General features: G+C 40.7%; 1 protein-coding gene across 2 annotated transcripts in view; it reads right to left on the bottom strand.

Annotated features, from left to right (window-relative positions):
• Positions 1–644: 644 nt before the first annotated feature.
• The window catches only part of atp6ap2 (ATPase H+ transporting accessory protein 2), a 38,710-nt gene continuing 12,150 nt past the window's right edge, over positions 645–27,204 (bottom strand). Inside the window, exons 3-9 of one of the 2 annotated variants that reach the window (XM_086006643.1) lie at positions 23,181–23,309; positions 16,458–16,553; positions 15,746–15,883; positions 14,512–14,565; positions 9,160–9,309; positions 2,413–2,532; positions 645–2,094 (exon numbers count right to left, since the gene is read on the bottom strand). In XM_086006643.1, the coding sequence (XP_085862769.1) occupies positions 1,900–2,094; positions 2,413–2,532; positions 9,160–9,309; positions 14,512–14,565; positions 15,746–15,883; positions 16,458–16,553; positions 23,181–23,309 (882 nt within the window). In that variant the 3' untranslated portion in view covers positions 645–1,899. The remainder of the gene's footprint in view (positions 2,095–2,412; positions 2,533–9,159; positions 9,310–14,511; positions 14,566–15,745; positions 15,884–16,457; positions 16,554–23,180; positions 23,310–27,204) is intronic. The other variant, XM_086006644.1, reaches the window with a different exon arrangement.

Below are 27,204 nucleotides of genomic sequence, written 5' to 3'. Positions count from 1 at the left end.
TTATAAAAATGTTGTATGGTTGCAGTTAAGAGTACTGGGCTCCATGCTAGAGGAAGGATATTGAGGCTTTAAAGTCAGGTACAATAAAACTCACTAGGATGCTGGCTGGTATGAGAAAATACAAATACCAAGAAAAACAAAGAATTGAGGCTTTTTTCATTAGAGAACACAGATTACAGGACATATAATAAATGTTTAAGATTATGAAAGGATGGGACAGGGTAGATAGACTTATTTCAGTAGTTGGGTCTAGAATAAGGGACTATAGATACAGGATTAAATGCAAGAGATTGAGAGCAGAAAACAAAATAAACTTGAGTTAGGAGTGTATGGAATGCACTTACAGGATTAGTGGTTAAACTAGGTCAACATTCAAGATTAAATTGGATCGATGGATGAAGGGAAGGATTGAAAAGATTTGGGAACAGGGCCAACGTGATTGGGACTATCTGCTCGTGTGGAGAATAAATGTCAGCATAGGTTGGGCCAAATGGCCTGTTTCCATGTTGTACCTGCTATGGATTTCTATAACTTTCAAAATTGAAATTTGGGACATGGTGGGCTGTATGTTACAAGTTTGTACTTATTGATTCGCATAACAGTGATGAAGTTTACTTCAGCAGTGAATTTAACTATCAAGTGTATACAGCTAATTCTTTATTAACATTTGCATTGAACATCAGTAAAACACAGCCATTCACAAATAGCAGAATTGACCACTATTTTCTACCATTATTTTAATTGGGTACCAGAATCACTCCATCTCAAACATTGCTGTAACAGTTACAATTGAACCATACAAAAAGACATGGCCACCATTCAGGGGCCTGCATAGTAGTTTACATCTTGACACCACATTCACTAGCTACGAAAATAGAGAAGCCAAATCATTTCAAAATCAATTTCCTAAGATCAGGTTACTTCTTGCAGTGCATTTTTGACCACATCGGGCATGTCTATCCATGATAGTTTCACTATTTCAACATGAAAATGACAAACTGAATCAAACAGTAAACTGAGCACAGTGGTGATTTACACAAGCAGAAAGATTGCCAACATTTACACACATTTAATTGCAAAATAAAAAAAGGTACTGGAAATGGAATTACAAGGCTTTTATCCAATGTAATGGTTCAGTAGAAGTCAAATTCACTTCTGGCTATATCTCAAAACTGGAATACGAAAACCAGTTCTTTCCTTGTATTTTATATAGTGGCATAAGTAAAAACTACTTAATATGGTAGAGCTTGGGCTAGCTCATTAAATGAAGCTGAAGAAAAGGTATTGGACTAAATTATAATAAATTCTATGAAAGATTGCAGAATCACATGAGTCACAACAGGTGTTACAATTCTTAAATTAGGCTTGTGTGTTGAAGATTGTAATGCAATAGCATTCTAAATACATTTAGCCAAAATTCTTTGTAACTAACAGAATAGTCTTCACTGGTTAGATTGATCATTAAATGGAACAAACATTACCTGGCAATTTATCTTTGAAGAAATCTGCTCAAAGTTCAATAAAGACACCAGTAATCTAATTCCCCCCACCGCCCCCCCTCTAATATTTTACTTAAACCACTATCACAATACAAGAAATCAAAGCAGAAAATCATTCATGACCAGGCAATCACCTCATCAAATCAAGAGTTGGGGATATTAGCCACCATAACAGCCAGATATTTTAAGCAAGGTACTGTGAAGTATTTAATTTTACATACTGGAAGGTGATTTTTTTTTTTTTTTTTTTTTAAATTCTCCCACTATCACTATTGTGGAAGAATACTCCTAGCAAAGAAGGAACTCCAGTCTTCTTGGTTCTTTAACCATTTCCAGAACTTCAGAAATTTACATTATTTTCATTGACTGGGTTCTTTGAACTTGATGTAAAGCAAGCAGCTTATTCCATTTTAATTCGCTGACTAGTCATTCTATAGATAATGCTATCATAACCAGGATCCATGTTCCACAGGTTGTAGGCAATGACGATCACAGCTAAAGCGAGGCCTATCATCAACCAGAGGACAATGTTGAACACAACAGCATAGTTATAGTTGTATTGATAGGCCAAACCATATGGATTGCCTGGGTGGCTCTATGAAGAAAACACAAAATATTAGCAATGTGCCATTGTTCCTTCATTAGCCAAAACCTCAAGCTGTAACTACTGTGTATTTAAAAAATACTCTAAGCTGCCAGTAGGATCAGTTCAATATTTTAATTTTTTTTGAGAACCTGTTTAAACAAATGTTTATACTTAGTCCTTTGTTGAAACACTGATCACTGTTAGTACTTTATAAAAAAAAAAGTATTTCCTTCACCTGAAGTTCTGAATATGTGAATTAAGACAAACTATTTAAAGGAGGTTCTAGGCAGTTAAACTATTAGAATAATTTTTTAATATTGTACTTACTATGGATGGAGACTCTAGGATAGATCGAGTCTTCCTCACAAGAGAAACATCAAACATCTTCACCGTCAGCAATTCAATCAAAGCATTTCCATTGTAAATGGAGAACACCTCATCTGCAAACTAGGAGAAAAATTAGAGAAATTTCCATTCATGTATAAGTCCCAACATATGGTAAGCTCTACACGTTTCTACAAATTGCATTAAAAGTATTCAGTGGGGTCATGCAAATTATGCACACGTTACAAAAAATATTAGCAGATGCTGCCAATGAGACTCTTATTTTTTGGGGGATTTTTAAAGCGAGGTCAGAAACACCCACTTAAAATGACAAAACTGTTCTAACCTCAGTATTTTAAAACTATTAAAAGATCAGTACAAACAGTAAATTATAGAATGAAACGTTAATTAGCTGGAGCACTTTCAGTTCAACTTGTATTTGTATAGCACATTTAACACAAAAATGTCCCATGGTGCTTAACAGAGGCATAATCAGAACAAAAAATGGTTGCCAAACTAAATTAGGTGGTATTAGGAAGAATCACCAAAAGCTGGATAAATGTGGTGGGTTTTAAAGAGCGTCTTTAATGGGAGGGAGATGGTAACAGAGGGTTTAAAGAGGGAATTCCAGAATGTCGAGCCTAGGCAAGCTGAAAGGACAGGTGCCAATGGTGGGGGAGATGCACAAGAGGCCAGAATTGGAGGAACGGAGAGTTCTTGGAGGGTTGCAGAGTGTGTAAGGTTAAAGAAAGGGGGGGGGGGGGGGCGCGAAGGTATTTAAGCATGAGGACAACAATTTTAAATTTGAGGCACTGGGGAACTGGGAGCCAATGTAGGTCAGCAAGCACAGAGATGATGGGTGAGCAGGACTTGGTGCTGTATAGAATATAGACAGCAGAGTTTTGGATGAGCTGAAGTTTAGAAGGTTGAGGATGAGAGGCCGGCCAGGAAAGCATTGGAATAGTCGAGTCTGGAGGGGACATTGGCATGAATGAAGGAGTCAGCAGCAGATGGGCTGAGGTAGGGGTGGAGGAGGGTGATACAATGGAGGTGGAAGTAGGCAGTCTTTATGATGGAAAGGCTATGGGATTGAACAGGACATTGAAGTTGGGAACAGTCTGTTTCAGCCCAAGATGATGGCCAGTGATGGGGAAATAGAATCAGCAACAAGAGTATGGAGTTTCTGACAAAGGGCAATGATGATGATTTTGGTCTTCCCAATGCTTAGCTGGAGGAAACTACAGCTCATCTAGGACTGATAGTTGGACAAGCAGTTTGACAACAGAGGTAGTGGAAGGGTGGATCGAGGTGGTGGAAAGGTAGAGCGGAGTGTCATCAGCATACATGTGGAAGCTGACAACATATCTGCAAGTGATGTCACCAAGGGATAGCATGTAGATAAGGAATAGATTCTTGGGAGGATCAGAGGTAATGTTGTGGGAATAGGAAAAGCTATTGCTGGAGATGTTCTGGCTAAAATTGGATAGCTAAAAGTGGAACCAAGCAAGGGCAGTCCCACTGAGCTGGACAACAGAGGAGGTGTTCAAGCAAGGTGATGTGGTCAATGGCTGCAGAGAGATCAAGGATGAATAGAGCACCATGGTCAAGTTCAGGGACCACTTGGCAAAAATGGGTCTGTTTGGGCAAATATCTATTGCAATGATTTACCAGATCCATCTGAATGGGTCACTGGGTGACCAGACTTTAAAAAAATCAATGCAAAAATATGTTATACTTCATCCACTGGGAAAGTCAGAAAAAGAAACTGAACCTGTCAGAGATTTGGTCAAGCAACTTCACAAGATTTCCACCAGTGGCCATCCTGCTGTTATATTTGGAGGTAGGATTGGAAGGATTCCAGGCTTCTGCAAAAATCCTACCAAATCCATCCAATGTATGGCCTACGATAACCACTCCTGCATGAAACAGGTGCAATTGCTGTACAATGACAGTAAGTGGGGCCCACAATGCCATATCCCAACGGCAATTAATCTCAGATTGCAGTTAGAAGAGCAGCACAACAATCAAGTAGCAAGAATGTTTGCCTTTGAACAGAGGCCTCATGTCTCCCCTGATGGAGCCAGATGCCACTGACATTCCAGTGCCCCTGAAGGGTAGGCACCCCAGATGCACCATAAATGATGCAGGCACCTGTGTTGCTTGCCATTCAAGATCTATGAAAATTGAAATTTGTTATAACTAATGCAAAGATGAGGGGACATGTGCAATTCTTGGGTGTTGAGTGGGAGCTAGTTTTTTTTTTGTCTTAAATTTGCACTTCAATTTTTGTCCCCTCCTCTCCAGAAGGCATCAACTCCCTCACTGATGTACAGTTCAATGGGTTGTGGTTATCCTCCAGAACGCCACCTAAATGTCCATTAGCACATGATCCTGGATAGTGTTGGCAGGATATCTGATATTGCAGACAGTGATCCTGTCCTCGCATGTGCACTTCCAACAGGATCGTTGTATAGCAATCATAAGTGGAAATGCTGGCATATTCTTGTCCCGGTCAATGGCTGTAGTGCCCTTCTTAGCTGTAGATCAACAAACTCAGCTTCTGTATGGCTCAGACACAATTACTTTAGCCTAGAAATTCCTGGAGTCACACTTCAACACCAGTATGTGGCAGGGCGAGATGGCCACTTGCTCCAGGCCGGATGCCATCAATGTACTGGGAGAAGAACCTTACTATTCTTCACTTTAGACTACAAATGTTACTATTGAAGGGTCTTATGTGTGCATTAGTTACAAAACCAGGATCTGTTTGGGTAAATTTTAAAACAATGCTCTTGGCTTAGAGCTTTGTGCAACATGGGCATTTATTGGGAGTAAGGTCATGGATGTTGGAGGCCAGTATCAGGTGTACTGTATTATGATTTTTATCCTATTAACGTGAATGGGTGTAAAATACTGCAGGCTGCAAACTGTATATATTGACAATATCTCTATTCCTGATGTGTGCTGCTGTCATGTGAAGCTGTGTGCTGGGAGCCCTTAACCATAACATTTACCCTGCAGTTCTTTACCTGTAAGAACCAAAATCTGTTACCAAAACAACAGGAAACACTGGAAAAACTCAGCGGGCCAGGCAGCATCCGTGGAGAGAGAAACAGAGTTAACGTTTCAGGTCGAAGACCTTTTGTCAGAACTGGAAAAAAGCAGGAAATGGAAAGCAAGTTTAGGGGCTGGGAAAAGGGGGAGGGGATGAAAGAACAAAAGGGAAGGTCAGCAATAGGATAGAAAGCAGGAGAGATTAAGAGACATTGAGATATTCAAGGCAAGAGGAGATGGTAATGGGACAGGTTAAGAAACAAAGGATGGCTCTAGATGAGTGTGAATTGCGCTGGCAGAATGAAGGACAGCTGTCATGTGGGAGGGGGAAAAAAAAGGCCAAACAAAAAAAGTGGATAAAAGTGTGATGGGGCCAAGGTTATGATTTGAAATTGTTGAACTCTATGTTGAGTCCAGAGGGCTGCAGAGTGCCTAATCGAAAGATGAGGTGCTGTTCCTCGAGCTTACGCTGAGCTTCCGTGGAACAATGCAAGAGGCCAAGGACGGTGAGGTCCAAGTGGGAATAGGGCGGTGAATTAGTGACAGGCCACTGGGAGCTCGGGGTCCCCCTTACGGACTGAACAGAGGTGTTACGCAAAGCGGTCACCCAATCTGCGTTTGGTCTCCTCAATGTAGAGGAGACCACATTGTCAGCAGTGAATACAGTATACTAAATTACAAGTACAAGTAGTAAATTGCTGTTTCACCTGGAAGGGGTGTTGGGACCCTGGACAGTGAGAAGGGGGAGGTATAAGGGCATGTGTTGCATCTCCTGCACTTGCACAGGAAGGTGCCAGGCAAAGGGGGAAGGGATGCTGGGGGTGGTAGAGGAGTGGACTAGGGTGTTGCAGAGGGAGCGGTCCCTACGGAATGTTGAAAGGAGGCGAGGGGAAGATGAGTTTGGTGGTGGGATCACGCTGGAGGTGGCAGAAAATGATCCATTGAATGTGGAGGCTGGTGGGGTGAAAGGTGAGGACAAAGGGAACTCTATCGTGGTTCCGGGAGGGAAGTGCGGGAGATAGAACGGACACGGTCGAGGGCCGTGTCAACCATAGTAGAGGGGAATCCTCGGTTGAGGAAAAAAAAGACATGTCGGAAGCACTGGTATGGAAGGTGGCATCATCTGAGCAAATGCAGCGGAGACGGAGAAACTGGGAGAATGGAATAGAGTCTTTACAGGAGGCAGGGTGGGAGGAAGTGTAGTCCAGGTAGCTGTGGGCTTGTAGTGAATGTTTGTCAATAATCTATCCCCAGAGATGGAGACGGAGAAATCGAGGAAGGGAAGGGACGAGTCGGACCATGTGAAGGTGAGGGAAGGGTGGAAATTGGAAGCAGTGAATTAAATTTTCTAGTTCAGGGAGAGAGCAGGAGACGGCACCGATAGTCATCAATGTACCAGGAAAAAAAGGAGGGAGGGGACCAGAGTAGGACTGGAACAGTGTTCCACATATCCCACGAAAAGGCAGGCATAACTAGGACCCATGCGGGTACCCATAGCAACACCTTTGATTTGGACGAAATGAGTGGAGTCAAAGGAGAAGTTGTTCAATGTGAGAACAAGTTCAGCCAGGCAGAGGAGGGTGGTAGTGGATGGGGACTGGTTGGGCCTCTGTTCAAGGAAGAAGCAGAGCACCCTCAGGCCATCCTGGTGGGGGATGGAGATGTAGAGGGATTGTACATCCAGTGGAAAGGAGGTGTTTGGGACCGGGAAACTGGAAACTGTTAAAGTGGCGGAGGGCTTCGGAAGAGTCGCAGATGTAGGTGGGAAGAGATTGGACAAGGGGAGGAAAAAAAGTCGAGATAGGAAGAAAAGTTCCGTGGGGCAAGAACAGGCTGAAACGATGGGTCTACCAGGGCAGTCCTGTTTGTGGATCTTGGTAAAATCTGTTACCATATTGTCCAAAAATGCAAACTGACAAGTTGGCTATTGCTTAATTATTTCCAGTAAACTAGCATACAATCCAAATTAATGCAGTAGGAAGATTTTTACATGCTACAGCAGAATGGAAAGGATGGTGAGAAGCAAAAATAGTCATTTTAAACTCTCCAGTTAACTTAGGCAGCACTTGAATCAAGCTCAAAATTGAGACGGTTGGAAAGTGGCATTTAAGATGCATGCTGTTTATGCAAGTATAAATAGCACATCTTCTGATCATCTTATGACCAGTAATTAAATGCCAATTCCCAGTCCTGTAACATCTACAAAGTTGCAATAGCAAAATTAAAGACTTAAAATAGCTTTCAGCTTCTTAAAAATGAAGTCTAATTTCAATATTGGTAATAAGAGTTTCTTTCAAGTATTCAATTTTTTTAAATTTTTTTTTAAAGCTTATATTAAGATTGTTAATTCTTGCTTTGAAACAGTAACACAACTGACTATGTAAATCCAAACTCCAAAATGGTTAGACTTAATATTTAAAAGATTAAATTTGCAGATTAAAGCACAATATCTAGTGGCTAGATTGAAGTTTTAAAATTGTATTTCTTTGGCGATTTTATTTTTAAAAGCTGTGCTGCTGCATTTAACATTTTCCCAGTGATTTTTTTTGTAGAAGCAGATTATAGATTTAAGCATTTGCAATATACTTATTAAACAGATTAAAACTGATCATTTCTGCAACGCTATATCAACTCCCAAAAGGACTGAGTTACATTGATCATTACTGAACATGTGGAGCAGCTGTTTCAATTAATAATGATGGCATCCAATCATTTTGAAGACACTTCCAAAAGAATGAGACCAGCCAAGAGTTAGTTAAGCATATTGAACTGCTAACTACCTTAACAAGGGGGTAGAAATTGGACCTTTACAGGTGCAACGAGGGCCAATGTCCTGTGCCCAAAGGGTGCTTGAAAGACATCCAACCCACTATTTTTCAGGCATTCTTGGCAGCCACCTAACAGGTGCTGGGCCCCTTATTTACATGTGAAAACCCTAACCTATTTTAGACCCCTTTGGAGAAATTGGATTGTGATTTCAGCCATTTATAGTGTTCATTGTGTTCGTGGTCACGACATGTAAATAAGTCAACAGCACCATAAAACTGCCATATTGTTGAAATACAGTTGAAATTAATTCCAAATTTGTCCCTTCCTGGCCCCCATGCTAACCAATATTGTAAATAGTTCCCTCAGGCATAGTCCCTTTCCATTTCACCCCCTCAAAAAACTCCTCAGCTCAAGAACATGCTTGATAATTTTTGTACATACATACAATCGGGCAAATTAGCTAAAATCTATTTGATCCTAACTGCTTTTACCTAATCTGCAGCAATAATGGGGCACAAATCATGTGGTATGGAATATAGATGGCAGGTTATACTGGCATACATCCAAATTGACATCAAAGAGAACTATCTGTTTGATGTTTGTTTTGTCTAAACCAATGATTTCAAACACATTACCTGCAAGGTATTGTATTTGATACCACCTTGCATCATGTATGTTGGTATAATGTTGAAAGCTTCTCTTCCAAAGATACTCTACCTATTAGCGTAGGTTCGGAGGTAATGGAAACATAAACCACTTCTGTAGGAGCAACAAGATCATATTAAGTAAAAAATCTTAATATTTTTAACCTTTAGTTTGGTAAAAGTTGAAAAATCAACTTGATGCACAGAAGAAATTTGCAGAGTAGCAGGCTAAGGTTTAGTGTGTAGAATCGATCACTGCGATGTAAACTCAAGTTATTTTTACCTTCTGGATGACTGAAGCAAGGATTTGGGCAGCATCACGAAACTGCTGAGAGTCCTGCCCATAACGTTTTATAATCTCTTCCAGGCCTGCCAGCTCCAGTGAATAAAGGTCAGGTGAACGGTCTTTTGCCAAATGCTTGTGTCTGGATAGCTGCAGGAATATTTTACATCCATGGTTATTCTTTTTTAAAAAGTGCTCTTTGATGTCATTAACTTTGTATTGCAACCACATAGTACTTGTGGGCATCAAATGTCCTCAAAGTATGTTGGATGTTCACACATGCTCTTTATTTTTAAAGTAGTTAAGGCCATTACTTGTACAGTAATTCAATAGCAATTCTTAAAGAAAATCCACATTTGAATTTCACCATGAGATAGAGTATTAAACTTGAAATTCTGGTCAGTATGCACATCTTCAACTCTCCCAACATTATTTCACCCACCACCCAGCATTTACTTCTCCATACTCATCTGATGTGATGAACAGTCAACAAGCTGCCAAGTTTCCAATGTTGCTGATCAAATAGGGATGTGTACAAGTCAGAGCTTGGCCTTTGTTCACTGTCTCCCTAATGTTCTGGCAGGGAGCACACCTCTGGAGAATTGCAACTATGAACTGGGGTTCCACCATTCTACAGTATAGCAATTAGTGTTCATGGCCGTGACAGGTAAATAATAGTCAGGAACACCATAAAACTACCATCTTCAGTCTCGTTGAAATGAATTCTAAATTCTTCCCTTCCTGGCTCCTATGCTAGCTGATTTTATAAATAGTTCTCCCAGCACTGTCCCCTTTTTCAAGGCTGCCATCATACACCACCATCCCCCCCATAAAAAATATACCACTCGACTCCGCTGTCCTTACCAACAACCACTACATCTCCAATCTCCTTTAACATGTCACTTCCCAGATCCATGCCCATATCTTAATATACTCTACTTGAATCTCTAATCAGGTTTCCACCCTTCCCACAGCACCAAAATGGCCCTAACCAAAGTTACAAACAACATTCTCCAACTATGGCATTGATGCATAATACCTCCTCGGCCTCTCTGCAGCCCTCGACAGTTAATCACACCATCCTCCTCTGTTGTCCAGCTCTGGGATTCCACTTTTACCGACCTTATCATAACCACAGCATCTGCAGCAATGGCTTCTCTTTCTATCCTAGTGTCAACTCGAGTCCCCCAAGGATCCATCATTACTCCCTCCTCTACATCCAGCCCCTTGGCGACATCCACAAACATACATTAATGCTTCCACATGTAAGCCAGCTCTACCTTTTCACCATGCTGTCAGACTGCTTGTCCGACTTCCATTTTTGGATGACTTAACTTCCTCTGGTTAAACATTGGGAAAACCTTTTAGCTCCTGCCACAAATTCCATACCATTGTGACCAACACCAATCCCTTCCCCAGCCCATTTGCACCCTAGCATCCAGTTCAACTGAGATGAGCTCCCGATTCCATATCCTTCCCATCAAAAGGATCGTATGCTTTCACCTTGGTAACACTGCCTGCTTCAACTCCACATAGCCCATCTGTTGCTGAAACCCTCATACATACCACAATCACATCTAGACTCTTATTGCAATGCTTGCCTGGCTGACCTCCCATCCTCCACCCTCTTAAATTCACCTCAAAATTCTACTGCCCATATCCTATTCCACACCAAGTCCCACTCACCCATTACCCAATCCTAACTGACCTACATTGGTTCCCAGTCTTCCAAAGCATCAAATTTAAAATTCTTATCCTTGTTTGAATCCCTCCAGAGCCTTGCACCCATTTTTTCCAGCACTTCAACCTGCTCCTGAGCTCTTGGTTCCTGACTTCAGCTTCTTATGCATCCCCTCCATTCTCACCTCTGGCAGACATGTCTTCAGCCACTTAAGTACCACTTTAGAATCCACTCCCTAAACTCCTCCACCTACCCTCTCCTACTTTAAGGCCTTCCTTAAGATCCACTTATTCAGCCAACCTTTTGGTCACCCATCCTAATCTCACTTTTTGGTTTAAGTGCATTGGGTCATTTTTCCATTTCACAAATATAAGTTGTTGTAAACAAGAGCCTTTGCATGGTTAGTGCCCACTCACAGAAAGAGTGCCACAGCAAATATACTGAAAAATATGTACATTCTATCTTCTTTTGGTAGCACTCAAAAACAAAGAATGATCATAAAGCCACTAGACCTTGATACCTGTTCCACAGGTACACATCAGGTACATGTTTGTGCAGTAGGCTGTGGACAATCCAAAGATTGCCTGCAAGTCACAGAATGTGAATTCCTATCCAGTTCCTTCATGGATGGTGCGCTTTGTGCAAGGGAACCAAGTGGCATGCAATTTTAATTTATATCACAACTTTACTCATCTATTTTTTGACATTTGCTGGTGAGGGGAAAGGTATGGCTGTCTCATTACTAGTGTAAAGAGAACTTAATCCTTGGAGTGGACGCTGGGCAACATCACAATATAAAGACAGTCACAATATTTACCTATTAACTGTAGATAATTTAATAACCTATATATTTGAGCTTTTCATATTTTAAAGTAAATTTGCATTCAATTATTCATGGACCAAGGGTTTCACTTATTATCTCTATCAACTACACCCACCATGTGGCTACTGTCAGAAAAACACTAATCCTGAAGTATATTACTATGCTAGTACATACAAATATCCCAAAAGTTCAATACATACATATAGCCTTCTGTGAATGGTGTATAACAAAAAGCACAATGGTAAAATTATGAAAAACTGAAATTTATCAGTACTAATTTTATTTTTGAACTGGAACAATTCATTTAGATTGTTCAAAAATCTTGTTGGGGATATCCTTTTTAACAGTTGCAAAGTTCCACTCTCTGCATTCCTTTCTCTAACAATTTATGGCATCCCAATTTAAAATTGTTCCACACAAACAAGTTAGCCACTGCTCGAGCTTACAAGTGAAAACATTGAATATCAACATTTATTCAATTTCTTGCTTTTCGGAGTTGTATACTGGAGAAACTGGCTAAGAGGGTTTGCTAAATTACATAATGCGCTTAACAGATGAACTGATACACAATTGATCAGTAAACTGTTTACCCACCCCCACAAATCAGGTTATCGCCCCTCCTTTACAGTTGAGCTCAAAAACTCTTGCTAGCCAGGTCCCCCAATTAAGACATTGGCATATACCAGGTATTGCTCCTTTTTAACAGGTTGGACCCCGCTAATCCAGCACCCTTGGGACTAGGCCGGTGCCAGACCATTGAAAATTCCAAATCACTGAAGGTGTTGAAAGTCACCACAAACACCGCCACCACCTGCTCCTCCTCTTCCTGCTGCTGCCCTCCCTGTGTCGCTGCCCACAAGCTGCTCGGGCTCGATCGCTCCGCCGGTGATGCTGCGCGGTCCAGGCGCTGACCCTGACCCGGCAGTGGTCCCGGGACCCGAGCCGGACCCATCCCAGGGAGGGAAATGTGACAGCAGGACCTTCCTCGTGCCGGACCACTGAAGGTGCCAGATTACCAGGGTTCAACCTGTAAATGGTGAATTTTACTATCTTGCACTGCAGACAGGATATGCTTTGAAAAGCTGAGTACATCATTCTTTACTTTGAGAACAAGGTTTCAAAATCTGCCAGAAAGACACTTAGCTGTTCTAACATCCAGTGTACTGGGGGTGAGGAATTTGTTGGCAAACATCTTGCAGCATCAAAATCAAACAACCATATCCCTTTTTGATCAACCCAACCAGTAAAGTAGAACAAGCCATTCAAAACACCAAGAGAAGTAGGCATTAAACTTTCCCGTCAGAAGATAAATGCAAGTTTAATATAGGAAAAAACCCATAGTACTGGAGGGAAAAATATAAAGGGATGGATAGCAAGAGAATTAGGAGGGGGGCACCAAAACTTTGATCAGAAAGACAGATTTTAAGTGGAGATGGTGAAGCTGTGGTCTTTACAAAGGAAGCTCTAGAGTGGGGCCAAGATGACTGAAGTCCCTGTCTCCAAAGGTGGGCTGAAAGAAGGGGTGCACAGAAACCAGAGTTGGAGGGCTGAAGGGTATAGAAGGGGGTACAATGCTGGAAGAGTTTTCAAAAGTATCTCGTTTGCAGTTCAGCATATTAAAATTCACCTTTTATTAAAAAAAGAGAAACACTTGAGGTAAGCTAATGACTTAATTGGAGAACCTGGCTGGGAAGAGCTTAAGGAAGTGGAAGTAACATTACCCTTGTCTGGAATAAATTGTTTATTCACCCAACAAGATTTTAAATTCAATGTGTTGGGTAAGGAGCTGGTTTAGATCAGCAAGGGAAGAACTGCTTAGGCCCCAAGCTCTGGAATTCCCTCCCTCTTTACCCTCCTTCAAGACACTCTTTAAAACCGACCTCTTTAGCCAAGCTTGGTCACCGGTCCTCATCTCACGTCAAATTTTGTTTGATAACGCTCCTGTGAAATGTCTTGGGACGTTTTACTATGTTAAAGGCACTATATTATGCAATTTGTTGTACCAGTCGAGTGGAACTGAGTGCAGGACTGGATACAGTGAGTTTTGAATGAGTTGGAGTTTGTGGAAACAGGAGGACATTGAAGAAATTGAGATGGGATGGAGGTGGGCATTGCTGAAGGTGAAACTGAATTGGTAGGGTGTAGGGTTTGAACAGAACATCAAGTTTTTAAATACGGCCTGAGCAAATGGTTGGAATCAGTGGAAAGGGAGCAGGGTTTATGGTAGAAGCTGAAAATCATCAATTTGGTCTTTTTTGTATGTCAAGTTGGAGCAAATTTTTAAATCATTACAAAACTTAGCATCAGTCAAGCTATCTGGTAACAGAGGTGATTGTCAGAAGTAGAAGAGATAGAGTTGGGTGTTATTAGCATGTCACCAAGGGTCAGCATGTAGATAAGAAAAAGCAGAGGGCCAGGGATAGATTAGTGTGGCGGTGACCATGCAGGGACAGGAAGAGAAGTCATTGCTGGAGATATGCTGGCTGTAAATACAAGTTGTCAGAACAAAACTGAAAATATATGGAATAGCTTAACACCACAGGAAACAAGGCTAACTTCACAACCAGATGGCAGTGTTCAAGTCAAAGAGCTTCCTGTTGCTCAAAAATCAGCAAAATTACTATTAAGTTAGTAAGTATTATGTTCAGCCAACAATGCTTAGCACAGTGCTCACAATACTGTCACACTCATCTTTCACCTGTAAGTAGGCTTCCCAGTTAATAAAGTGGCATTACTGGCAGCTGTTAAAGGAAGATTCAATATAAAGCAAAAGGTTTGAGGGAAAAAGGAAGTTTTAACATGTATGAAAAAGCCATTTTAATGTACTGAAAAATGATTCCTAACTTACCAATGCAGAAATATCATGAAGAACTTGCAGTTCTGAAAGGAATAGAAGGTCAACCTAAAAAACAAAAAACCTTTAGAATCCTTGTGGGAAAAACATCTAGAAGAATGGTGTATTCTAGTATAGGGTAACTACTAAAAAGTACCCAAGAATACTTGCAATAAAGCATGGCTCTACATTAACTACATGAACATGCAAGTAACCTACATGGAATAAGTTTTTATAGGCTTGACTATTCATTATCTACAGGTGTGTAGCATGAGTTTCACTCCCACATTAACATGTACCATCTGAGGAAATTTAATCATTGCTGAGTCCAAGCTTCAATAATTCTTTGTTTCTGTAATGTTTACAGAATAAGTTTAAAATGTTTGAGTAACAGGTACATTGACAAGTCAAAATATTAGTTGCACCAATGAGCTAGATTACCTACTTGTATATATTGTACACAGAATGACATGCCAAAGAAATCTCACCCAGCTCAAACTGGTGTAATAAACTTAGATACTTTTTTGGGGTGGGATGGGAGGGGGTAAAAGAATGGTGAAGTTTACCTGAAAACTATCCAGTCAATGATCTGATCCCAATAGTTATTTGACCATAGGCCTTTGCACTTTGGTCCATTCAATTTAGGCATACAGCAAGACTCAGGTCTTTATAATGGGGACTAAAACAGAATGATTTATGTTGACTATCTTCTTCAGGAAAAAGTGTCACTCACAGGCTGATCAGTGTTTCACAAAGAAAAACTCCAGCCAATAGCTTGAAACTGCCCCCACCCCCAAAAAAACCATTCATGGTCAAAGCTTAGAAAAACATAGAAGAGTCATTTTTATGTTGTGTAAAAAGTATCTTGGGGAGTTTAACTGCAAGTTCCTATTAAAGTTTTGCATAGATATTTTTTGGTTAGTTGAGTATCTGACATATACACACCATATTCACATAATGGCACACCTCACTTGCCCAAGTCCAAGGAGCTTAGGTGTAAATTGGGAGAGCCAAGGTTGAGGGACCCTTCCTCCAGGGTGCATAGGAATATTGCGGAGGTTTTTCCCAGCTAAAACTGCACATCTGACTGGGTTGCAGAGAGGAGGTAAACAGCTGAAAATTTGATAAACATTCCACTAATTGTCCAACTATAACTGCCCTACAGTTAGGGCATTGTCTTGTAGGATTACTGGCACACTATACAAAAGAAAGTACCTACAAAGTGAAAATTCCCCCTACTTCCTCTTACCTCGTTATTTTTATTCAGAGAGTTAGGAGGAAGGAAGCTCAGAACAGAGTCATCCTGGAACAAGCGGTTCCGCATCTGTCGTAATGTCACAGGAAGATCCTCAAAAATGGTGTTTGCCTTCCCCACCATGTACAGTCTCTGTAAAAATGTCACAAGCTGCAAGTCAATCTCATCATTATTCAGTTTCACAATCAAAACTTAAATGTCAAGTTCCCAAGTTCAGTTACTGGTTTGTGCTGAGTTAACACTCACCCAGACAGTGATGGGGACACAAAAGTCACCCTCTGTCCTGCACTAGCAAAGGAGAAATACAGAAATCCACCTTGGTTCCTATTCCTGATCATTATTCAATGATCCTTGCTAGAAGTGCACGTGTGGACACTGGATGAGATCATAATCAGCTGTAATACGGGATTGAAGAACCTGCTGATACTCACTGAATGGGCTCACAGATCGAAGTACTAGAGAACTGTCAATGCCCATAGAACAACATGAATTACTGTCTTCAGCACAGGAGAAAATTGGAAAAGCAAAGCAAAAAGCAGCTAGAACAGATGCATTACTGGAATTTCTTTATTAACATGTTTTTGCACTAACTCAAAGTTGAATATGCAAATATTTACATGCATATGTTGTGTTTGCTGCAAAGTTTCAGCTAAAGTTGCAATATGCTAACCACTTGTCAGACTTTTTATATATCCTTCTGACTCACCTCCTCACTGGGGGCCAACTGCAGAATCACTGGTGTTTCTTCAGAGAACAGCGAGTGGATAGAATTTGAAACACTGTCCAAAGTGAAAGGGACTGGCTACAAGGAAGCAAAAGGTTAAATCATTTTAAAAACTCTTCAGATAAGTGATTTACTATATTATGGTACAAGTTAAAAGGCATAAAAATTCAAAAACACCCAATACCAGGATTTGTCAATTTCCCCCCAACCCAAAAGTTGCTACAAATGTTCACCTGCAAATGGAAAGGAGAAAATCCTACAACAAAAATGGAAAGCCTACAACAGCTAACTAAATGACAAACTGCGGTTTTTATATGAATTACTGACCAACAGAATTACTCGATTTACATCGCCCTGACAAACGTAAACTATATATCAACTAGACAATGAACAAAACCAGGTGGTAATTCTTGTTGCAACAGACAGTAGCATACCTAGATCATTATGGTACTGTTGTAGTTTCATATGAAAACTGGAGTTAACAGCTGGTGGGACCACAAATATCTCAAATTATTCCCTTATGTTCAGAGTGCATAAGGATGCATGAAGGGCCATTTACAAATTATGCAACAATGAGAATTTAAAACAAATGTGTTACTGTGGGTCCCTTTCAAAACAAATTGGTTACACAAATCCTCCAAGGAAGTCTACTGCTAAAGTTACACTCCCCCTTCAGTCCTTAGAAAAGGGAACATATGTTCAATTCAGCTGCTATCTACAGACTCGTGTCACCTGGGGACAGAGTGAAAGAGAACAGTGTCCCTGTACAGAGAGATACATAGCTCAGAAGCATGTAGGCAACAGTGATTGGCATAATTCTAATAATACATTTGACTTTCAGTATTGCTGCCATTGATGGCAGTCCTAATTTTGGCAGCAATGCTGAAAAGTAAACAAAGCTCAAGAGCGCACACCACCATTGGCCCTTAGCTGTAAAGAGAAAGTGACCCAAACCAGAAAAGGTGGGTTAGCCTGCTTGTGCTACCCCTATCCTGGATCTGCCGCAGGCCAGAAGAGTGTTAAAGTGCACATTTAATCATTTTCATGAATAATTTGAAGTATATTAATGGAACTGTTTTTAAATTTGCTTATGACAAGATATATACAAGAGTTAACAACATAGATGAAATCCATAGGCTGTGTGCCAAACTGGCACACCGTGGCTGCAGTGTGTACCATCTACAAGATGCACTGCAGCAACTTGCCAAGGCTTCTTCAACAGCATCTCCCAAAGCCACAGCCTCTACCATCTAGAAGGACAAGGGCAGCAGGCGTATGGGAACACTATCACCTCCATGTTCCCCTCCAAGTCACATACCACCCAGACTTGGAAATATATCGCCGTTCCTTCATCGTCGCTGGGTCAAAATCCTGGAACTCCCTCCCCAACATTATGGGAGTAGCTTCATCAAAAGGACTGCAGCGGTTCAAGGCAGCAGCTGACCACTACCTTCTCAAAGACAATTAGGGATGGGCAATAAATGCTGGTTTTGTCAGCGATGCCCACATCCCAGGAATGAACAAAAACATTTTTTTAGATAAATTAGGAGAATAGGTCCATGTGCAGCAGATGTCCAACAATTTGCATTTATATAGCACTTGACATTAACAAACACCCCAAAGTGCTCTACAAAATGGAAATACAAGGAAACTAATGCCAAGGCATGGAGAAAAATTAGGACAGGGGAGTGAAAAGTTGGTCGAAAGGATGAGTTTGAGAATGTTTTTAAAAAAGGAGAGAAATGAAGAGGCAGAGGGGGTATAGGGAGGGAATTCCAGGGAGTGGGGCTAAGATTCACACAAAGGCAGAGTCAGAGGACTAACTGGTACAAGGCTGTAGGAGGTTGCACAGATGGGATGAGGTAAGACTCGAGAAATTTGAAGATAAGACATACAATTTGGACAAGTACAATGTCATGCATTTGGGGTTGGGAAACTCCAAGGGGTAGAGTTTCCGCTTTGGACAATTGGAAAATTGCACAATGCACGTGGTTAGGTTACACTTTAAGTTTGTGCTAAAATTCAATTGCCTAATCACAAACAAATTCTTCCATGAACCAGCACAATCGGGCAGCGTTTCCTTTACATTAAAAAGTATTCCATGATGTATTGCAGAGTGGTAAACTGGTAAGTTTTATTAATACAGCTGAAAATGGGTTTATCACCAAAAATAAGCAATTTTAATGAAGGTGTCCAGTTATGTTCCCCTGCGGCCCAGTCACAGTTTCGTGCATGCGCGAACTTTAACATTGGAAAAGCCAGGCCCGGGCAGGACCAGCAGAGAGCTGCACAGCTTGTAGGGAACGTTGGTGTCCAGTCCTCCACCTGTGAGTGACTTAAAAAAAACTATACTGAACATTTAATAGTTTCGTTGGTGTACAATAGTCAGTTTTACTAACTTTTAAAACATGTCTACCAGTGAGCACAATTTGAACAGCCTTCCTGAACCAGGACAATCGGCAGAATCGCCGACAGAATCTTGCAATTTCAACCTGGGGGCTTGGACATGTGGGCGAGGCCTATTCGGGCAAATTGAATCTTGAACCAGCTTAAACGATAATGGGAATAAATGAGTGCAAGTGGTTTTGGGCGTAACTCACTTAGGTTTAAAATTCTCCAATATTTTGCGCTGGTTCGGCTGATTCCACCTGGATTGCACTGATAACTAGTGGAACCTAAACTCCCTGCAAGGTATAAAGGTTACAGACTGAGAAAGGTATCTGGGCAATGGGTAATAAAGATTCACAAGCGTTGAGGAGGCTACAGGGAAGACCAGTAGGGTTTCACACTATATTACCAAGAGCATGGAGTATAAAACAAACACTATATTTCGGCTTTCGTACATCCACACTTGTAATGTGTCCAGTTTTGGTCCCTACATGGTGATAAAGCTCCTTGGGACGTTTTACCACACTAAAAGCACTATATAAATGCAAGTTGTTGTTGATGGCTTTCAAAGCTCTAAAAATGGAGAAGAAGGGTAACCAGAATTATAAATACCCTTGGAGGTACCCATTACTAGGATAAGCTCAAGAGTTAACAGTTTTGTGTGGCCAAGTGTTTCTTTTCCGAGTCATCGCCTCTGAAACAGACTACCAAAGCATCCTGGTATAGATTTGCAATAGTCCTTTAAAAAAGGGGAAGATTTTTAATTATGAGGACATTTCCAGTTATAGATACTAAGTTCCTAGTTACCAGAGATTATGAGGAGTTATGGGCTATGAAATTTTGCTGGATTGCCAGAGCAAGTCAGAGGAATTTCCAGAGTTTTCCACCTAAATTAGCCAGAGATTATTATTCCATTTCTTGGCCTCTCCTGGTAGATTCTATGGTTATGGGGTGGGTCAATGCACCACATGGTTGCAAAGTGCCTGAATGGGAAGGCTTGATGATCTTTTCCCATCCTTTTCATATGTTTGTTAATTACAGATAAATATGCACAGCTAGGCTGTCAAAGGACTCTGCTGTAAATACGGTGTTGAGACTATATAACAAAACTGGTTTCAAAACCAGTGTATGATTTTGTTTCCCCTTTTCTAAAATTTTTTTGACTGTCAAAATATGTCAGTTTTCTTGTTTAGTTTGTAACATTTGGTTTATTTTTGAAAAAGTGGGGCTGCATTACTCATTCAAGAAGCTCCAAGACAAAACTAAAGACAATATAAACAGGGTGGATTCTACAGCATTGAAACCCTTAAGCAGTATTGTGGAACAGTTTCTTAAAGCAGTTCTGGAATATGAATACACCATAGATAGCAGCCCTGGCAGTTCCCTTTTACTCTCCTGCTCCACCCCTCAAAATAGCTTGGATGTGGTTAATGTTCAGTTGCTATATTAACGATTTACATTAACCTCACAGGCAGGGTAGCAGATCTTCAGGAAGTTTCTTTGCAACTGCATATTGCACACAAGTAACCACCAACTGTGTGTGAAACTTTGTCTCAGCTTCCATTCTGAAGCTTCATTATTAGTTCTAGGAAAGCCAACAGATTTTTTAGAATTGCAAATCTGAATCAATACATTTAGAACATTAAATTGAAATCTTTGATAAAACCACTTTATTTACATAAATGATTGGAAATTCCAAATCACACTTGGGATTATAATTAAAATGACCCCCATTGCTGATATTAAGTTTAACCTCATATATAGCTTAAAGTTTAATAAAGTTCCTGGTTTATAAAATATTTAAATTTACTGCTGCTTATGTGGATCTGTATTGCACTAAAAATGTTCTGTAGCATGAATTTCAAGTCCAAACTGAAAAATGAATGGTCTGTTTGCAGCTGAATGCAACCATGGCAACAATACTAAAAGCTACAAATGTTACCCTAGTTGCCTATGCATAAACTTCACACACAAGAGCTGTTCTGGTAATGCTGTAGATAAATGCATTATGACATAGGACTGAACAGCACAGACCAGAAAATACCCTGGTTCAATCTCCAGCATGTGCTGTTGGCTGGTCTCAGCTGGGCTGCAGTGAAGTCACTCCACTGGCCAGTGTTAGATGGAAAGTGGGAGGGCAGGAAGGGGGGGGGGGGGGGGGGTAAGGAGTAGATCTCCTTTCCTGATTATTATCCAGTGAACCTGAAAGTGGTAGTGTAAGGGCAGACTTAGAAAGGAACATGGGAAGAACAGCACACATCACTTTGAATGTCTGGACAATCTGATGTAGCAATTAAAGCAAGTGGAACACAAACATAAAGCCAGACTAACTCTACATGTTAGCTAAGGCTTTATAAATGCACTAGAGAGAGAAAGCTTGGGAGTTTCATTTCAATTTACATCAGGAGAGTTTGCAGATATGCCCAATAAAAATAATACAAGTAAAGGGGTTGAGCTATCAGTGAAGATGAGAGAAGATTGAGGGAGGGGTCCTCAATGGTATACATGAAATCTACTAGTAAATCTCCTGTGGTGGTACATACAGGAAGTCAAGACTACATATATAGCCTTCAGCTGAAGCAGGGTTAGAGGGCAGGGGATAATTGGACTAGAGCAGGTGGACACACCTAAGTCACCATTTTAAAGTCAAATATTCTATCCTTTGATATATTATTTGATTTCATGTTGTTATTTATAGTTAAATCGCAATTTGAGAAGTAGAATTGGTTGGAGCACAGGAGTTTGGATCAGGCTGAGGAGCTCAGAGATGCTAAACTGAGGTACTACCAGTGTAATTATGGAGTGAGAAGTTTGCATAGGCAGTTTCCATTATAAATGTGACCATAGGGATTTATAAAATGGGGGAAAAATGCCGACATAAAATTCCTGATCGATTTCCTGTGGCATCGCAGAGAGTCAAGATTTAATGTGAAGCAGGGCATAACTGAACCAGGGAACACAGATGTAATACGATAGATATTAAACATCTTGCATCTGCATGCATGTCCCATCTTCAAAACTTTACCTTTAGTCGTCATGTTTTTGTCTGTCAATTTTTCCCAATTCCTATGCTCAGATTTATAATGGAAACTGCCTGTGCAAACTTTTCAGATGGTAATTATACCCTCACCAATGGTGGGGTTGTAGTGTCTGTTTTGCATCTCCCAGCTCGTCAGCCAGTAAAGCAAAGAAGCTCCTATGCCCCAATCACTACTACTCAGCAAAACTTACAGCAACTTGGAAAGCTATGTAACTATAAACTATGTAACCCACATAGACTTGTTGGGCTGAATGACCAGTTCCTGTGCTGTAAAATTTAATATAAAACCAAGTATTATAAACAAATAATAACAATGTATAATTTTAAAATAGGGACTGAATTGCATCTGCATGCCATGCTCCAATTACCCTTCTCTAACTCTGCTTCACCTGAAAATTGCACATGGGAAGTCAAGTGTAATGCCACAGGAGATCGACTAGTATAAAATGATAGATATGGTAAATCTGAAATATTACTTCAAATTAAGTTGGGCTAATAGGATCAGAGAACAGAAATTCAAATTAATTAAAAGTAAATTTATTTTATACTTAGAAAGGACAATAAATATTTGGAATGGAGACAAAGATATTTGGGCATTTAAAATGTAGTTTGATGCTAGGCCAGAAGAGTTAGAGTACTAGAGTTATGAGCTGAATGGATTAATGTCTCAAGTTCTGAATATTGGCAAGCTATTCCCAGAAAACACTTCACAGCAGAGGTTACTGAACAGCAATCAGAAGTGGGAAAGATAACCGAGCTCTCCCAGCCCAAGTGTATTGAGATCATGTGGAGAACCCACTCGGATACCAGCCAACTCAAGACAGACCATAATTAGATCTGGTGCCTCCCTTGCTCAGTTCCAGTGGACAATGCATTTATCCGCTAAACCATCAGGAAAACTTACAAACAGTACTTTAGTTGGGTTCACTATTTAAAGTGATGTACACTTAACGACAAGTTTGGACCACATGATAAGCCAGTTAGGTAGCTATACTCACAAATCTGTCCATCATAGAAATAACCCTGCAGTTTCAGGGATTAGAATTTTGGGTTTTAACACCTGAATGTTTGCTTTCTTAGTCATAATTTCTGCCATTTGTATAAAAAGTCTTGAATTGAAATCAGGTCAATGTTTTGAGGGCAACATTTTTCGATCTGGTTTATGAAGCAATATTATTCTGCCAGCATGCAACTTTATAAATCAATTTCCATGTCACTTTTAGTGCAAGAATCTTCCTTTAACCGAGTTACACACAAAATGCTGGAAAATTACTCACATTTTCAACAACGTATGAAATTCCACTCTTGGGCAGAACTAGCTCTTCTATTCCCCTCACGGTCACCAGAAAGTTGGCACGTGGTCGGTGAAACAAGCTGCCAATAGCAAGTCCAGGCCATAAAAGATCCTTGAGAAACAAAGTACATAATTCAGCCAAATCTGGCACAATTTGTTTCTGCTTTTTACAAGCTAAACATAAGCACAACATGGTTCTACAAATGTAAAAGTCAACTATGTTTTTCATTCACTTCCATAAATTTGTTACTTACATTTGCATTAAAGCTAGCACATGAACCAAATGATGCCACCTATGAACATTGTGTCCAGTCTTCTTTTGAATTAATTAAGGTCAAACAGCAATAACTTCACTCTAATCTTGCATTTTATTAGTTTGTTCTGATATTACTGGTAGTTTGTTTCCTCCCCACACAGGTCAAAAGGACAAAGGAGAGACTAAGAAATCTAGAATCTATTGTATTGGATTTGGACTGGTGTGGGGAAAAGGTTCAACATATTTGAGACAAGATGTAATTTTGTTATGATGGTGTGACTGTCATAATGGATTCCATTCATGTGGTAATTTTTGGGGGAAATGCAATCTGCTTTCCCCACCTCCTTCCCCCTGCCACATCCCTCATCCCTCCATAAAGCTGGAAGACCAACCCTGGTTTAATACAGCACCAGGTATATCTTAGAATGAGGTTCCAACCTAGTGATGTTACAACTAAGGGCATGTAGCATGCTAAACATCAAAAATCAGTATACTATAGACAGAGCTAAGCAGAACAGAGATACGCTCTGTAGCCCTACCAGACCCAGTCAATGGCTGTGGACAATCAGGCAACTAACAAGGAGGCTCCATGAGCATCCCAATCCTCAACCATGGCAGAGTCCAACATGTAGTGCAGGAAACAAGAGTGAAGTGGCTGTAAGCATCTTCAGCCAAAAGATCCAAGTGGATGATCCTACTCAACTCCCTCCCAAGGTACCTTTGCAGCTGCCAGAATCCAGCCAATTTGGTTCACTCCACTTATCAAGAGGTGGCTAGATGCAGCAAAGACTATTTGCCCCAACATCCCAGTTGTAGTACTGAAGACCTGTACACCAGAACCAAATGCATACCTAGCCAACCTGTGCCAGTGTAGTTATGACTCTGGCATCTGCCAAACATTGCAGAATTGCCCATGTATGCCCAATCCACAAAAAAACACATCTAACCTGGCCATTTAACCCCTTCCAGCAAGCTCCTCCCAATGAAAGTGTTCCGCTTTATACTCCATCACAGCCTTGATCCACATATTGAAGCAAAAGTTGAATATCAGAGGCAAGGAGAGATTAACTGCCCTCGATATCAAGGCAGTATTTGCATCAAGGAGCCCCAGCAAAACTGAGGTCACTGGAGATCAAAGGGCAGACATCCAGTGGCTGAGTCCTGACATACAGGAAGATGGTTGTAGTTGTCAGATGCCAATCATTGCTGAAGTTCCTCAGGGCAGTGTCCTTGGCCCAACCACCTTTAGCTGCCTCAGAGACCATCCTTCCATCACAAGGTCAGGAGAGGGGTTGTTCACTACAGTCTATGGTGTTCAGCTCCATTCACAACTCTTCACATAATTAAGCATGTCAGCTTACAGTAGAACAATTTCCTGGCCTTGGCTGACAATGTTACAACACAAGTATTACCTTCAGTGTTGGGCCAGGCTGCAGTATGTATTATTTACAGGATGCACTGCAGCAACTCAGTCAACTTCACATCACTGCCCAGCCTCAGAATTCTACAACTGAGAAGGACAAGAGCACCAAGTTCTCCTCCAAGCCAAAACCATCTGCATGTTGCCATTCCTTCAGTGTTGTTGGATCAAAATAATGGAATCTCTTACCTAACCATTGTGAGAACACCATTAAAGACAACAGCAGTTGAAGAAGGTGGCCCATGATAATCTTTTAAGGGCAACTAGGGATCTACAACAAACATGGCTGTGCCAATGCCCCCCACATTGTCAACATTATTTTTTTTTTTTTTTTTTTTTTTAAAAAGGCACGTGTGTCCTGTGAAAGCAAGTTTCCTTTGAGCAATGTATTAAACTGACACCATAGCTCCGTGATAAACAGTGAATTTAACAGAATTCAATTTCTCTATGGAACAGGTCAAAAACTGCTCGTTTGGTGCTAATAAAGGAATTATTAGCTGGAGGCAGATAGTCCTCCCTGAAGTTTCCACTAGTTCATATCGTATGAATTTCTATTAGGTGGCAATCCTGCTGGTTACTAGAGTGCTCCTTTGTTTGTTACAATTTGTGGTAATACCACCCAGAGTTCCTCCAGTTAAGTAGCAAAAGGTAAAAGTCAAAATGGAAAAATAGGTCACATGAATACATGTAAAAGTGGAATTAAACTTTGATATAATGCATGGTGATAACATACTAATTTATTTATCATAGATATATGATAGATAATGGGCCGGAATTTGCAGTCGGAGGCGTACTCATAGAAAATCCACACCTACCCACTGGCTCCCAGGCTTCAGAGACTTCAAGTCCTGGGCCTGCAGGCGTACACCTGCAGAAAGGCCCACAGATCCCAGGGACGCAGGCGGTTCAGAAGCGTCCCTGGGATCACGTGGGCCAGGTCCTCCTATCATAGGAACAGGAATAGGCCATTCAGCCCCTCGAGCCTGCTCCGCCATTCAATGAGATCATGGCTGATCTGCAACCTAACTCCATATACCTGCCTTTGGCCCATAGCCCTCAACATCTTTGGTTAACAGAAAGCTATCAATCGCCGACTTAAAATTAATTGATCAGTTGATCTAGCATCAGTTGCTGTTTGTGGAAGGGCGTTCCAAACTTCTACCACCCTTTGTGTGTAGAAATGTTTTCTAATTTCACTCCCGAAAGGTCTGCCTCTAATTTTTAGATTATGCCCCCAGTCCTAGAGTCTCCAACCAGCAGAAATATTTTCTCTCTCTACCTTATCTGTTCCCCTTAATATCTTGAAAACTTCAATCAAATCATCCCTTAACCTCCTAAATTCTAGGGAATACAACCCTAATTTGTGCAATCGCTCCTTGTAACTTATGAAGTCCGGGTATCATTCTGCTAAACCTACGCTGCACTCCCGCCAAGGCCAGTATATCAGAAAAGGAGTATTCCTCATATGCTTATAGGAATTCCATTTACGAACAGAATTCCCATAAGCATGAACCCAATCCCCAGATAATTTACATAACTGGAATAAAAATTATTCCAATGTTCAAATTTAATTAAAAGTCCATAAAAATTTAATTTTGAAAAATATTTTAATCCAGGATCAAATTTACATAACCAATTTTAAGTGTATGATTTTTGATTTTTTAATTTAATATTAACTCTTACACTGGTGAAAGCAGGCCCTAAAGATTGTGGGCATTTGCTGAGCAGTAGTTTCTACACCAGCGAAAGTGATTTTGCATCCGTGCGGCAGATCCATCAAGGCGAACCTTGACAGATCGCAAGTTCTGCGTTTTTGCGCATGCGGAAACCCGGAACTTGCCAGGCCTTTTACAAGTCTTACAACAGCGTACGCACATGGGGAACGGAAAATCCGGGACAATATTTTGGAAATTCTTTTGCAGTTTAAGAATCTGCAGTATGGTTATCGTATATACTTTTTATATATTTGTAACATCATGATCTGGTTTGGTCCAAATCTATATATGGGCAATTATATTCTAAAGTAGTAAATACTATGGATTGTATTATTGAAAGTAAAGCTCAGGCCTCCCTTGCTCTAAATATGCCACACCTCAGTATGGTGCTGGGTCTTAGCCATGGAATGTCACAGGCTCAATACTTGGATGTGCGGAGTTAATAGATCTTCTTATGGATTGTATTACGATCCTATGATTAGCCTCTGCTCCCCTGGTTACTGGGGGGGGGGGGGGGGGAGGAAAAAAAAAGAGAATTCAGCCAAGATCTCTATTCCCAACACCCTGTTCTTTTCTTCCTACCCCACTGTAAAGTGCATGTGTGGATGTTTTCTTC

This window comes from Somniosus microcephalus, chromosome 14 (genome assembly GCF_052327205.1).
Source record: "Somniosus microcephalus isolate GS21.2 chromosome 14, FLI_Smic_1.0, whole genome shotgun sequence".
Classification (NCBI taxonomy): domain Eukaryota; kingdom Metazoa; phylum Chordata; class Chondrichthyes; order Squaliformes; family Somniosidae; genus Somniosus; species Somniosus microcephalus.
The sequence above is the reverse complement of the archived record's forward strand: the minus strand, read 5'-3'. Positions and strand labels throughout refer to the sequence as shown.